The following is a 12,825-nucleotide window of genomic DNA, read 5'->3' on the forward strand; positions in this document are numbered from 1 at the left end:
GACACAGTGACCAGATGGGGCTGGTGGTAGTGTCTGCTCAGTGCCCCGAGGCTGTCCCAGCCCCACTTCTCTCCTGGGCCTGAGGGCTGAAAAGGACACACTCCTGAGGGAAGGGTGGCCCTGAGCTGTGCCTTTCCTGACCACAGCCCCTCTCTCCAGGGTGGTGTGAGATTCGAGAGAGCGAGGGAGGTACACCCAGTGTCCCGCTGTGCTTTCAGCTTCATGCTGGGGGTCTTCTAGAGTCAGGGAGGCCACGGAGGGGAGTGCTTCTCTGTGGGGGCTCTCTTGTGACCATGGTGGCAGTGCAGACTGTCTCGTGGCTTCCATCCTGAGCCTCTCAGGCCCCGCCCAGGGTAAGTCCAGCCCCAGGCACCCCATGTCTGCACCACCCAACCGTGCACTAGGCAGACACAGAGTTGGAGTTAGGAGGAACGTTAAGGGTGGCTTTTTCCTACTAGGGGAAGTAAGTAACTGAATGTGTGTGTATGTGTAGAGGTGGGATGGGGGTGGGGATCACAGTTGCCCCTGAATGCAGTTCATGGTCATCAGCAACCAGACCTGCGATTTGAGGGGCTGTCAGTAAGTCTCATCCACCGCAGGTGGGTCTGTGCTCCTGGCTCTGCCTGCTGGGGGCCCAGGCAGGCGGGCTGCTCAGCAGAGGGGGCAGCCCTGGGCAGGGGTGAGGGCGACTGTCCACCAGGAGAGCTCTCCATGAGCACAGCAAGCAATCCTCCAGGCAGAGTTCCCCCAGAGGTGTGTCCCCACCAGACATGCTCCTCCAGGAGCCTCCACTGGCCCAGGGGATGATGGGAATGTCATGGAGGCTCCCGGCTCTCTGACCCTCATCAGTGCCTTCTGGATAGGTCACCAGATCCCAGCTGCTACTGGTCAGGGGAGCTTGGGAGAACCAGCTGACACCCCCGACCCCCCACCCAGCGGACCCAGGAGGCTGAGAGTCGCCTCTCAGCAAGGGGCCCCTGAGGTGTGCAGTTTGCTTTGATTCACAAAGGTATGGGCAAGGAGGAGACTGGGGGGTGGGTGCCACAGTGCTCCATCCTGGAATGTGTTGACCAAAGTCTGGGAGCCTTCGTGGTGTTGGACCTGGAGGCACATGTCTGGGTCTGTCCTTGGGAAGCTGGGATAGCCTCTGGTGTCCCTGGGTGACCTGTAGGAGCAAAGGGCCCAGCCCGTCCCTGCTTGCCCTGAGTTGGGCCTGGAGGCCCAGGGGACGCAGGGCCTTGTGTGTGAGCGGTGACTCCATCACTGCTGGGCTGGCTTTCTAGCAGAACAACAGCCTTCTGAGCAGGGCGCCAGTGGGGAGAGGAGGGGGCTCAGTGTGGGGACACCGCTGTTGTGTGCATTCTTGAGAACAGGCTCAGTCTGTGTGTGGAGAGCAGCGTAATGTGATCATGTCTCTGGGGAAGACACCAGCATTGTCACTGTAGAACTCACCGGGGACTCTCTCAGCAGCAAGGCACTGGGTCCTCTGGGGCGGGCTCTAAGACCCACACATTGGTCACAGTGGGGACACTGGGGCACACCTGGCCCAGCCAGGTGCAATGGACAAATCAGGGCCCTAGGCCTGCATGTTCACCCCAATCTGACTGTGCCCTTTGACAGAAGCCCCCGTGGGCCATCTCCCCACCCCTGACCCAAGTGACTCACACTGGTGGTGCCTGGTGCAGCAGTGCCCAGAGAGGGCTGCATGTTCTAGTGGCCAGTCACCAGGCAGGCAGTCAGGCCTGGTGTCCACATGCCAGCCTGGGCAGGCAGTGAATAGGAGACAGGAGCGCCTGTGACAGCCCAGGACAAACAGGCCTCCTCCGGGGCCTGGAGGTTACCCACCCAGCAGGGTTGAGAGGAAGAAAAGAGGCTGTGTTTACACCATTGCAGGCATCCCAGGCTAAGGGTAGCTGCCCAGAATGGCCTTCAGTGCCTGTGACCTCAGTGCGTTTGTGAGTGTCCCTCGGAGCTTCAGGGGACAGAACCCAGCACCAAACATGGTGGGTCTAATGAAGTCCTGGTCCAGCATGGTACCCAGCCCCTGCCCTGTGGTTGTCAGTACAAATGCAGGTGAGACAGATGACTCTGGATGTGCCCGGAGGGCCCTGCTCCCCATCCCTCCTTCCGAATGGCCTCCCAGAGGGGTGAGGTTGGGATGCAACCTTTAATCAGATCTCTCCTGAGCGTGACATGTCAGTCCGCATGTCCTATGTCTTCAAACACACATGCGATGTACAAGGGATTCCCTGTGCTTGCTGGGGATGTGCCAAGGCATGTCTGTCCATCCACTGCTGAAGGATGGAGCTGTTTCTGGGTTTTGGTGACTACGAGCAGAACTGCAGTAGAGCAGTGATAACCATGAGCTCCAGTTTTCATTTCTCTTAAGTGAGAACCCAAAAGTGGGGTCTCAGGGTCATGCTGTAGGTGTGACCTTTAAGAAGCTGCCAAACTTCCTCCCCCAGTGGACACCACGTTGCGTCCCCACTGGCTGTGTCTGAGCCCCAGTGGCCCTGCATCTTCCCAGAACTGGACATGTCGTCGTATTCATCTGGTCGCTTGGGCCACCCTGTGGGTGTGCGGCATCTCCCTGGGAACTGACGTCACACGCAGTCTCTTCACGTGCTTGTTGCCCCCCAAAGATCTTTGGCAAAGTGGTTCAGACATTTTGTCCAATTTTTTACATTGGATTCCTTCTTATCGTTGAGTTTTAAAAGTTCTTCGTTTACAATATTTCTAATATAGTCCTTTATCAGATGTGTTTTGCAAGTATTTTCTCCCAGTCTGTGGCTTGTCTATGTAAGAAAATGGTTTAAAATTTTTTTAAGTCCAATTCATATATATATATATATGTATATATTTATGCACTGTTTTCTGGAATCATTTCTAAGACAACTTTGTTTAAACTAAGGTCATAAATACTTTCTCTTACATGTTCTTTCAGACGTTTTATAGTTTTAGGCTTTATAATAACTTTAGGACTGATGCATTTTGAGTGAACATTTATCTACGGTGCAAGGCACAGACCAAAGCTTATTACTTTATGTGTGGATGTGCAGTTGTTCCAGCTCAGTTTGTTGAAAAGATGATCCTTGCTCCACTGAATAGGCTTCACTCTTTTGTTGAAAATATTTTTGCCATTTTGAACTGGGGGAAGATCCCATCACAATGGTAAAAATGTTTTTAAGTTAAAATTACAAAAGGTGATAAGCCGGTTTAGAGCCTTTTGAAGCTGCATGACTGAATTCTGGGGAATTCTGTGCTATCACATGATGCGTGTGGCTGAAGCGCTGGACGTGGCCTACTGCCCAGCTCTGTGGCCCACCTTGTGCTTCTCACCTGGACAGCACTGCTCAAGTCCGAGCAGCTTTCAGGCAGGGGGTCATGGGAGTCCCAGGTGGTGGGCCTGATGTGCAGGCCCTGGGCCCACCTTGCCAGGTGTCCTTGGGAGGTGCCTCCCTCTTGTCCCTGGGGTAACCACGAAACAGAGATTGCCTGTAGTGGCTCCAGGCGGGACCAGGGCTTCCTCCTTGTGGTTCAGATCCGATAGGCTTCTCACCTAAGTTGTCTTTGAAAGTCCTTTTCTGAATGGAGGCTACACACATGTCCCATTTAGAACCAGACAACGGCTTTGTTTTAATGTCCAGTTGCTTCCTTTAAGCTTTTTTCCAAGACAATTTACATTTGCTGCTGTTGCCGATGGTGACTGACTGTTGGGTGTAAACACTGCAGGGGGAGGGGTATGTTCTGTGTTTTAATGTTAGACTCACTTTCTGGTGTGGGAGAGGCGGGATGGGGTCCCTAGGTGGGTGGAGGTCCCCAATGTCAGCAGGTTCCTAGACAGTGCTGGGGGCCCCCAATGTTAGTGGGTCCCCAGGCAGCGTTGGGACTCCCCAATGTCATCAGGTCCCTGGGTCCCAGACCAGCGAGGTGAGTGGCAGGTGCCCCCGAGTCTTCTCTCTCTCTGCAGAGGGAAGTCCTGCCGGACGATCACATTCGAGCAGTTCAAGGAGGCGCTAGAGGAGCTCTCCAAGAAGAGATTCAAGGACAAGAGCAGCGAAGAGGCCGTACGAGAGGTGCACAGGCTCATTGAGGGCAAGGCCCCCATCATCTCGGGGGTGACGGTGAGTGGAAGCCCATGAGGTCTAAGGAACTGATGGCAGTGGCCTAAATAGGGGGTGGGAACCTTAATACCCTGGGCGTGAGCTGCCCTGGCCACCTTCCCGGACCGAGAGCCCACCATGAATTTCAGGAGCCTTCAGTGTCCCTTGTGCATGGGCTCAGCCCCTTTGGTTAAAATGTCCCCTCCCCAGCTCCCCTTGACACACCCACCCCTTTTCTTGTGGTTGGGCTACAGTTTACCCCTCTCCTTGCTCTCCTGCAGAAAGCCATCTCCTCGCCCACTGTGTCGCGGCTCACAGATACGACCAAGTTCACGGGCTCCCACAAGGAGCGCTTCGACCCATCTGGCAGGGGCAAGGGCAAAGCCGGCCGCGTGGACCTGGTGGATGAGTCGGGCTACGTGCCAGGCTACAAGCACGCAGGCACCTACGACCAGAAGGTGCAGGGGGGCAAGTAGCCAGTCGCCGGGGACAGGGCCTTCCTCTGTTTCTGGCCCCACATCACCTCACACTTCTTTACATTCCTGGGCTCACTGGGGCAGAACTCAGACACCAGGGAAGGGTTGCTGTGGGTGATTCCCAGGCCTCTCTTCTGCTTGGGGCCCCTGGTATGCTCCTCTCCTACCCCAGGTGTGGCCCCTGAACTCACTGACCTTTCTCTAATGCACCTGCCTCGTCCCATGTTGGGAAGTCAACCAATGGTCATTTCCAAATTGTCCCCCAGGACCAGACCACACAGGCCACCCTATTTGCAGGCGAAAGGGGTGTTTTAAAGGAGCAGGTGGCACAGACCCTGTCAGAGGTGGTGCTGACAGCCTGACTGGCAGACCCCTTCCAGGAGCCATGTGGGCAACCTGAGCTAATGCACTAACCAGCAGCACCAGTGCGATGAAGTGAACTTCGAACAGGACACAGCAGCATCTGCAAGGGCTCCATGCAGGTGTGCAACACAAGTACATGCTTGCACATGCACACACGCTCATGCACACACTCATGCACTCACAGACACACATGCTCATGCACACAGACACACATACACACACACCTATGGACCAGGTCTGTGCTAAGGGCGGTCATGTAAGCGAAGGCTGGTGTGCAAAGGAAGACGAGCCAGTGAAAGAATACTCCTCAGTAGACCAAAGGAAGGTGATTTGAAGTGTGAAGTTAAGTTCTGAAAATGGACACCAAGGATGGGTCATTTCATTTTGCTTTTTTAAAAAAAAGAAGAAAAAGTGACTGTTTATACTCAGAACGGGTCAGGGAAGATTCAGAATATCCGGTTTCTGTGGCTCTTTCCCTTCTATCCTTGTATCTCCAGGTTGCAAGACCCTGCTGGCCCCAAAGCTCCCCCGCAGGCAGGTGTATGACAGGGCCTCTTCTGCCTGTGCCCTGAAATCGGGGCCTCGGGGCTGCAGGTTGACATGGCTACTTCCTCTTTGCTCACAGTACAGCACAAATCTCTGCAGCTCCAGCCTCGGCAGTTAATTGTCACCTTTCTGGACTCTCCCAACCCCAGAGTGTAGGAAATCGCAGGATAAAACCAGGCCAGAAAGGGCCCCACCCCAAGGCCCACAGCATTTGCTTCCACAGTAGCCACAAGGCAACACTAATTTGCATGAATGCAGCCACAGCACCGCTGGTGGGCCACGTGGTCCTGGAGCCGGTCCTTGGAAAAGCCCACGGCAGCCTCAGGAGAATGCTTCCTGGGGCCTGGCTGCCACAGCTGCTGTCTGCTCTGCAGCCCCTTTCTGGACACGTGGCCTGGCCTGGCACAGGCAGTTGAAACGTGGACCAGCACTGCCGTGGCACACACATTGGTCACTGTTGGGGCCAGGGATGCCCCCCCCCCCACTGGGTCAGGGCCAGCGCTCCCAGCTGACACGGCCCCTCTGAAGTGACTGTGTCTCCACCAGGATCCTCGCACACTGACCTCCCCTCGCCACCTAAGGTGGCCTTGACTCACAGATGGAGGTGACCTCTGCAGGCAGCTTCTTTCTAAGGTCCTAGGGGCTCAACGCGTGTGGCATTAGAACCTAGGAGATTATGGAGTGCAGGCTCCGAGTCACTTTTTGGGCTAATCTCACTCTTGTCTTGAAAGTTTCTAACTTGAGGGTCCTAAGCTGCCTGGCTAGCCCACTCCACAGTGGACCAAGGACTGGGGCGAAGGCAGACAGGATGCCAGACCCCTACCCTGTGCCTCTCCTCCCAGGCTGGACCTTTGTGTGACACCCAAAGGCAACAGTAACCTGTGGGAAACATATTTGAAGACAACTGGACATACAAAGTGTTTTTGACAAGAAGCTGATCACGAACTACAGCCCTTGTGTTCCAGTGTCTGCGGTGTTCCCTCAGTGTCCATGTAGCAGGGTTTCTCCCTAGGCCTGGAGGCACTGCGTGGAAGAACACCCACCACCAGAGGCCGTGGGTCTCCTGGTCTGGGGCTGCTTTTCTTCTGCTCGTGAAGAGCCCAGTTCCCGGACACTGGAATCCAGCAGGACGTCAGCCACTAGTGTGCATGCTAGCGAGGGCTGATGAACAGGGTCCCCACACCACAACCCATAGAGATGTCACCTTCCTTGCCCGCTGGAACCTGGAGAGAGGTGCTTGCACCAGGATGTGGTCTCCTGTCCCAGAGCATTGTCTTCAGGCAAGAAGAGCCACCCCATGAAGGTTCCAACCCCAGTCAAGGGCCAGCCTGCCAGGAGCACAGTGGGGAAGTGGGGTCTAAGCAAAATAAACAACATGAGTGCCTATCTTCAGGGACCCTGCCACAGCACCCACAGTTAGCAGCTTTCTCCCATGGCGCCCACCCCAGAACTGGAGCCCCCCATCTACCTGTGAGACAGGCTCCGGCCTACAGAGCACCAACACCATCCACCTCAGGCTGGTGCAGGTGAGCTACTTCTTAAGAACCTACTGGTCCACTTCTGAGGAAAATTTCAAAATGCACTGCTAATCCTGAGAGCAGCAGCTTCTCTTTGGGTTTTATGAATGAAATCAAGTGCACATAGCTTCTCCCCCTTGGTGGCCCTCCCCGTCCCAGTCTGGCCAAGCTCAAAGGAGACCTTGATATCCCCAGAGATCATGTCTGGGAATCTGGTCCCGCTGGCCACAGGCGCTGCAGTGTCCCTGTGTCCCCCTGCCCACCCCCAGGCTTCATCACACACATACACACAGGCCAAGATGCATCTTTCCCCAGTCAAAGTACAGCTCTGAGAACCCACCCTCCCCTCTCTGTCAGAGGAGGAAGAAGGGGTAAAATCAGGTCATGAGGACTTAGGAGTCACCATTCTGTCTGTTTAAAATCATCTGGTGAATGCATCATTGCATCTGTGTGTAGCTTCTGAACATATACTGCTTGGATCCCAACTCCACTGCACAAAACAGACACATGCGCATGTCCCTCCATCAGGTTCTGAATATTGTGAATACATAGGCAGAGTGTGTGTCTGTGCTGCATGTTTTTATGCAATGCCAGTCTGCTTCTACTAACCATGGTTAAATACAAATTAGACGTCTATCTGTGAACAAAAGAAACTGCACAGCAGGCACCCCAGCAGACAGGACCCGTTCTGTGGGGAGGACAGTGCTGACGGTGTCTGAACACCAGGAGAGAACAGAAGGAGCGCATTTGAAAACACTGATCATACCAGAATACTTATTTATTTCTATTTAACGCAACTAGGCAGTGGTGAGGAACAGTTAGCTCTACCAAAATCGAAGTTCAAATTTCATAAGTTTATAATATTATAGCAAGATATATATTTATACTGGAGTATTTTTACACCTTTAATATTCTCGGGCTTGAGTTTGGAGACAGATGAAAATGAGAGCAGATGCTGATCTGTTTTGCTGATCTGCAAAAGCATCCCACTGGCATCACTAGCTGCCCGCATGTGCTTCTGGCCTCCAGGGCCCAGTGGATGAGCTCCAGGAAGGCCTCGTGGCCGCCTGACCCTCTGAGTGGACAGACTTCAACAGCAGGCAGAGGCTCACCCACCTGACACCTTGAGCCAGTGCAATCACCTGCTTCTGTGAATCAAGTTTTAATGGCACAGGCCACGCCCTGCTCATGTATTGTCTCTGGCTGCTTTTGCAGGAATACTGGCGGTGGGTGTTGACAGAGATGCCACGGCCCATGACACCTTCAATATTTGCCATCTGGCCCTTGAGGGGAGCCCTCGAGGACGCGCTTAGGATAATTTCCTCCTGGGTATTTATACACAAGCTAGCTACTTCCCTGTCCTGCAGCATACGCCACATGGGGACACCCTGTTGTCACCTGTTCAGTATAGGACAGGTTGACAATTTAGCTGTACTGTGAAATTATGAATAGGCTAGAATGTTGTTAAAACAATGACCCTGAATAATTTCCTTTCACTGATTTACCACTAATCACTTTGTGAACCCGGTGGTTCAGGGCCTGCCTTTGTCTGTGGGCGTTGGCGAGCCGGCCAGGGCGGCAGTGTGCCGGGCAGTGGTCACTGTGCTTGGAGATGCTTTAGTTAACTCTCTCTTCCCTTAGACTTTTGAAAAACCAAACCAAGCCAAACAAAGAAAACCCACACAAAAAGAAACTTGAAAGGGATCACATACTACTAGTTTGTACCAAGTTTTTTCAGGAAAGGGAAATAAATTTATATATACATGCAATATATTTTTACACCGTCTTATTAATGTTAAGGAGTACTGAGCGTATCACTTTGTCAGAGTGATGGGTACAGTAAAGTCAGTGTCATGGGTGTTCTGACTCAGAAAGTCTAAGCTGCACTCAGTGGGAATGTCCGTGGGTCGGGGGGCCTGCTCTCCCTCCCCTGGAGTGCGAGGCTCAGAGTCACCTGTCGGGTCACTGTCAAGGCCTGGCCTGTAAACCTTTAGTGAAACAGCTCATGTCTGTCTGCACATCGCTCCTCATGTGTTCGCCGTTATTAACATTGTGTGTCAAAGGTGATAAATAAAGTGTTAAATTGTGGATCTCTGGAGAATAAGTGCACTGTCTGGACCAGCAGTCACATGGGTGGGGCCAGGGGAGGGAGCACAGAGCTATAGCTCCCAGGCCTGAGAGCCTCTGGTCCCCTCAGGAGAGCCTCTTCCTCACTTAGACAGGTAACCACGGATCCAAACCTGTGAACAGCAGGTGGACCAAGCACCTGCTATGTCCCAGGCCCGGTCTAAGTCTAGTGCAACCCTGAGGGGGTCTAGGTCCAGGGGATGACATAAACTCCATTACAGACAACACAGCAGCCCCAACAGGAACAAGGTCATCAAAGAACTGCCAACCTGGAACCCCAGCCCAGAGAATAGTTTTCAAAAGAGAAAGTAAAAGGCATTTTAAGAATATAACAGGAACTCCCACCAGCAGACAAGAAAAGAAATTGTTAATGCAGAAGAAAGTGATGGCAGATGGAATGTCTGAGATGTGAGGAAAGAAAGTGAAGCAAAGGGTAAATAGTAAATAACTACCAGTAACATAGTGACTATATAAATACTTTCTGTGGGGTTAGCAATATTTCATTAAAATGACTCAAAAGCATCACATGTGAGCCAGAAGAGATGTACGGGAGTTACATGCTCATGGCTGCTGTATGATAGCAGAGGCGGAAGAAGGACTGATTAGATAAACATGAACATATAACAATACACTAGCAGAGGTGAAATGCTAAATGATAAAAAATCTAAAAGAGCAACAGTGGCGACGGCAGCCTTAAACTGAAGTATACCAATTTCATTAGAGGATAAAGCAAGAGAAAAAAAAACCACAAAATGGAAAAATTGATAAAATAGTATTTTTAAGCCAAGTGTATCATTAATTTCAGCATGACTAAAAACAAAAAGAAGAGCAGAAAATGAAAATAAAGAGATGGAAATGAAGAACAAGGCTGGATCTTTGACAGGACTGGTCAACTTGACAAATATCTGGTGGATTAATGAAGAGATAAAGTTCAAGAACCAATGAGAAGGATGACCGAGGGGAGGGGGAGTCAGGCCCCGAGAAGCAGACGCTGATCTGTTAGCATGTTACTGGGAGAGTGCAGGAGAAGGGAGCCCCTCAGTGCACCACGCAGACTTGAGAAAGTCTTGCTGGCTTAGCAGGGTCTCTGGAGATAGCCTGTTTGAGACAACCCCCTGCAGGAGGGCCAGGCCACCCTGCCTGCTGGGTCACTGGCTAGAACCCACAGATGAAAGCTGAGGCACAGCCTGAGGCCACAAGCAGCTGGAGGCTGTCTTTTATGTGCACAGCAAAGTCTTACTTGAAGGGACACAACTGCCCTCACATGTCTGCCACAGGGACACAACTTTAAATGCTGAAGCTATTAAAAAATGCTATAAAAAGGTTGAGTAGTATGCCAAAATTTTTGAAAATTAGGCAACTGAACAAACTCCTAGAGATGCTAATTTATGAAAACTAACTCAAGAAGACATGGAAAGCCCATACAGTCCTATGATTTAAGGTAAGTAACTACCAACTACAGTGGAAAATTCCTCAAATCTCAATGGCTGGTCACAACAGAAGTTATTTCTCATTCACAAGAAGTCCAACTGGGGTCAAGCAGAGGTCTCTTCGACCAATAAATGAGAAACAGGCTTTCTGATCTTATGACATGGCTAGCAAGGTCACCAAGGGATGGGAAGCTACCGGAGTGGCTCACCACAGTTACATTCATGTTTACTATTTGTAAGATACTGTCCTAGAACTTAATTTATAATAAATCATTCAACCTTTACAACAACCTATAAGGCAGACACCAGTATTATCCCATTTACAAATGAGGAAATTGAGGAACAGAGAATTCAAATAATTAATTGCCCAAAGATAGACATTGAGTGGTGTAGCTAGAATATAAAATCCTAAACAAAATATTAACAAACCAAATACAACTACATATCTGTAAAGGAAAAATCATCATGACTAAATTGTGCTCTTCCCAGAAATTTAGGGTGGTTTGTACATTAGCAAATTATAATTAACCACATTAACAATAAGAGAAAAATCATATGGTCATCTCAATAGTTGCAGAGAAGAGTCTGATAAAATTCATCTCTTCATGATGAAAAATTCCTGGGAAATCAACAATAGGAAGGAACCTCTTTAACCTGATAAAGGTTGTCTACAAAAAAAGCCTGTCACAAATTTAGTGGTGAAATGGTGAAAGCTCTCCTTTTATATACTATTGTAGAACAAGACAAAGAAGCCCACCCCATTTTCACGTCTCCTCAATATTGTACTAGAATTACTAGCCAGCACGGAAAAGCAAAAACCAAAAGAAAACGAAATAGTGTTAACGGCTACATGGGTGAGATTGTACACTGAAGCGATATATAAAGTAAGCAAAGGATTTTTAATAATGGCCAGGAGTTGGGCAGACCCTGAGCTGGTCTTTAACATGCTCCAACCTACAATGGAGTCTAAACGCTGGGTTTTTATACTGGTGCAGTCTCTTTGTTTCTTTTTTTGGCGGGAAACAGCCTTAGGAAGAGGGGGCTGAGCAGGACTGCAGGAATGTCTTGGCAGTAACAGGAACAGAAATTCGCAAGGCTATAAGGTTATCTCCGGTGGCAGCATAGCTCTTCAGCCAGGGATGAACTCTCCGTGAAGCAATTTATCTTCAAAGGGCTACATTCTGCAAAGCACAAGCTTCACAAATGTTATAAACCAGACACAAGCAAGCAAATGGGAGGTGATAGAGGCTGAGGTGCTTTTAGCTTGTATATCACTAATTGCTATAACACTCCCTTTTACATTTCTTTTTCTAAGGCATTTTAGCAAGTCCTTGCTACTTCTTACAAAGAACATTTAAAGCCCTTACATACTTACATATTTAGCAGACCTTTGAAACTTTTTTTACAGGGAATATTTGGTGCCCCTACAATAGAATAAAAACCCAGAGTAAAGGAATGGAAAAAAAAACAAGAAGAGAACCTGTTACAGGAAACATGACTGTGTGCTTAGAAAAGCTAAAAAACAACTACAGGTAAATTATTAATTTTAGAACTTAGCAAGATCGCTGGACATAGAAAATATATAAAACTCAACTGTATTTCCATGTAATAGCAACAAGAAAATTAGAAAAATCCAAATATTTTTTTAGAAATGTCATCACAAAATAAGAAAAACCTAGGAATAAATATAACGAGTCATAAAACCCCTACGGAGAAAATGACAAAACTATAATGAACTGATTACCCTATAATATGTCAATTCTTTCCAAACCAAGCAATGCAATCTCAAACAAAATCCCAACTTAACCAGCTAATTCTAAAATTTATAAAACACAAAGGGTCAAAAATGGCCCAAACATCCTGCACTTGAGACAGAAGGTTTTACCGTGCAAAGTGTGGATGTGCACAGAGATGGACAGGGAGGCCCGTGGGAAGAACAAAGGCTCGGACAAACACACAAGTTATGCCCAGAAGTCTTGTCAATGATGATGCTGGGTAATTGGACTTACACATGAAAACAATGAAATTGGGTCTTTAACCTTGGCAACATGCACAAAAATCAGCTGCAAGTAGACAAAACTATAAAGTCTTTTGGAAGATAACATCAGAACAAACAGAAAAACTTGTAAAAATTAGTTTCTAAAATTATTGAAGCATAATGAAACATACCAATAAATTGGACCAGATTAAAGATTAAAATTTCTCTTCATCAAAGGACACCATTAAAAAGTGAAAAAACAAGAAAAAGCTGTTAGCAAATGTA

General features: G+C 49.4%; 1 protein-coding gene across 1 annotated transcript in view; it reads left to right on the forward strand.

The window, feature by feature from the left end:
• TPPP (tubulin polymerization promoting protein) overlaps positions 1 to 5,961 on the forward strand; it is a 28,030-nt gene extending 22,069 nt beyond the window's left edge. Inside the window, exons 3-4 of the mRNA XM_090276271.1 lie at positions 3,971 to 4,124; positions 4,385 to 5,961. Coding sequence (XP_090132397.1) covers positions 3,971 to 4,124; positions 4,385 to 4,579 — 349 coding nt within the window. The 3' untranslated portion in view covers positions 4,580 to 5,961. The remainder of the gene's footprint in view (positions 1 to 3,970; positions 4,125 to 4,384) is intronic.
• The last annotated feature ends 6,864 nt before the right edge of the window (positions 5,962 to 12,825 follow it).

The sequence above is a fragment of the Furipterus horrens genome, unplaced genomic scaffold (genome assembly GCF_987537825.1).
Source record: "Furipterus horrens unplaced genomic scaffold, mFurHor1.1.pri manual_scaffold_5, whole genome shotgun sequence".
Taxonomy (NCBI): domain Eukaryota; kingdom Metazoa; phylum Chordata; class Mammalia; order Chiroptera; family Furipteridae; genus Furipterus; species Furipterus horrens.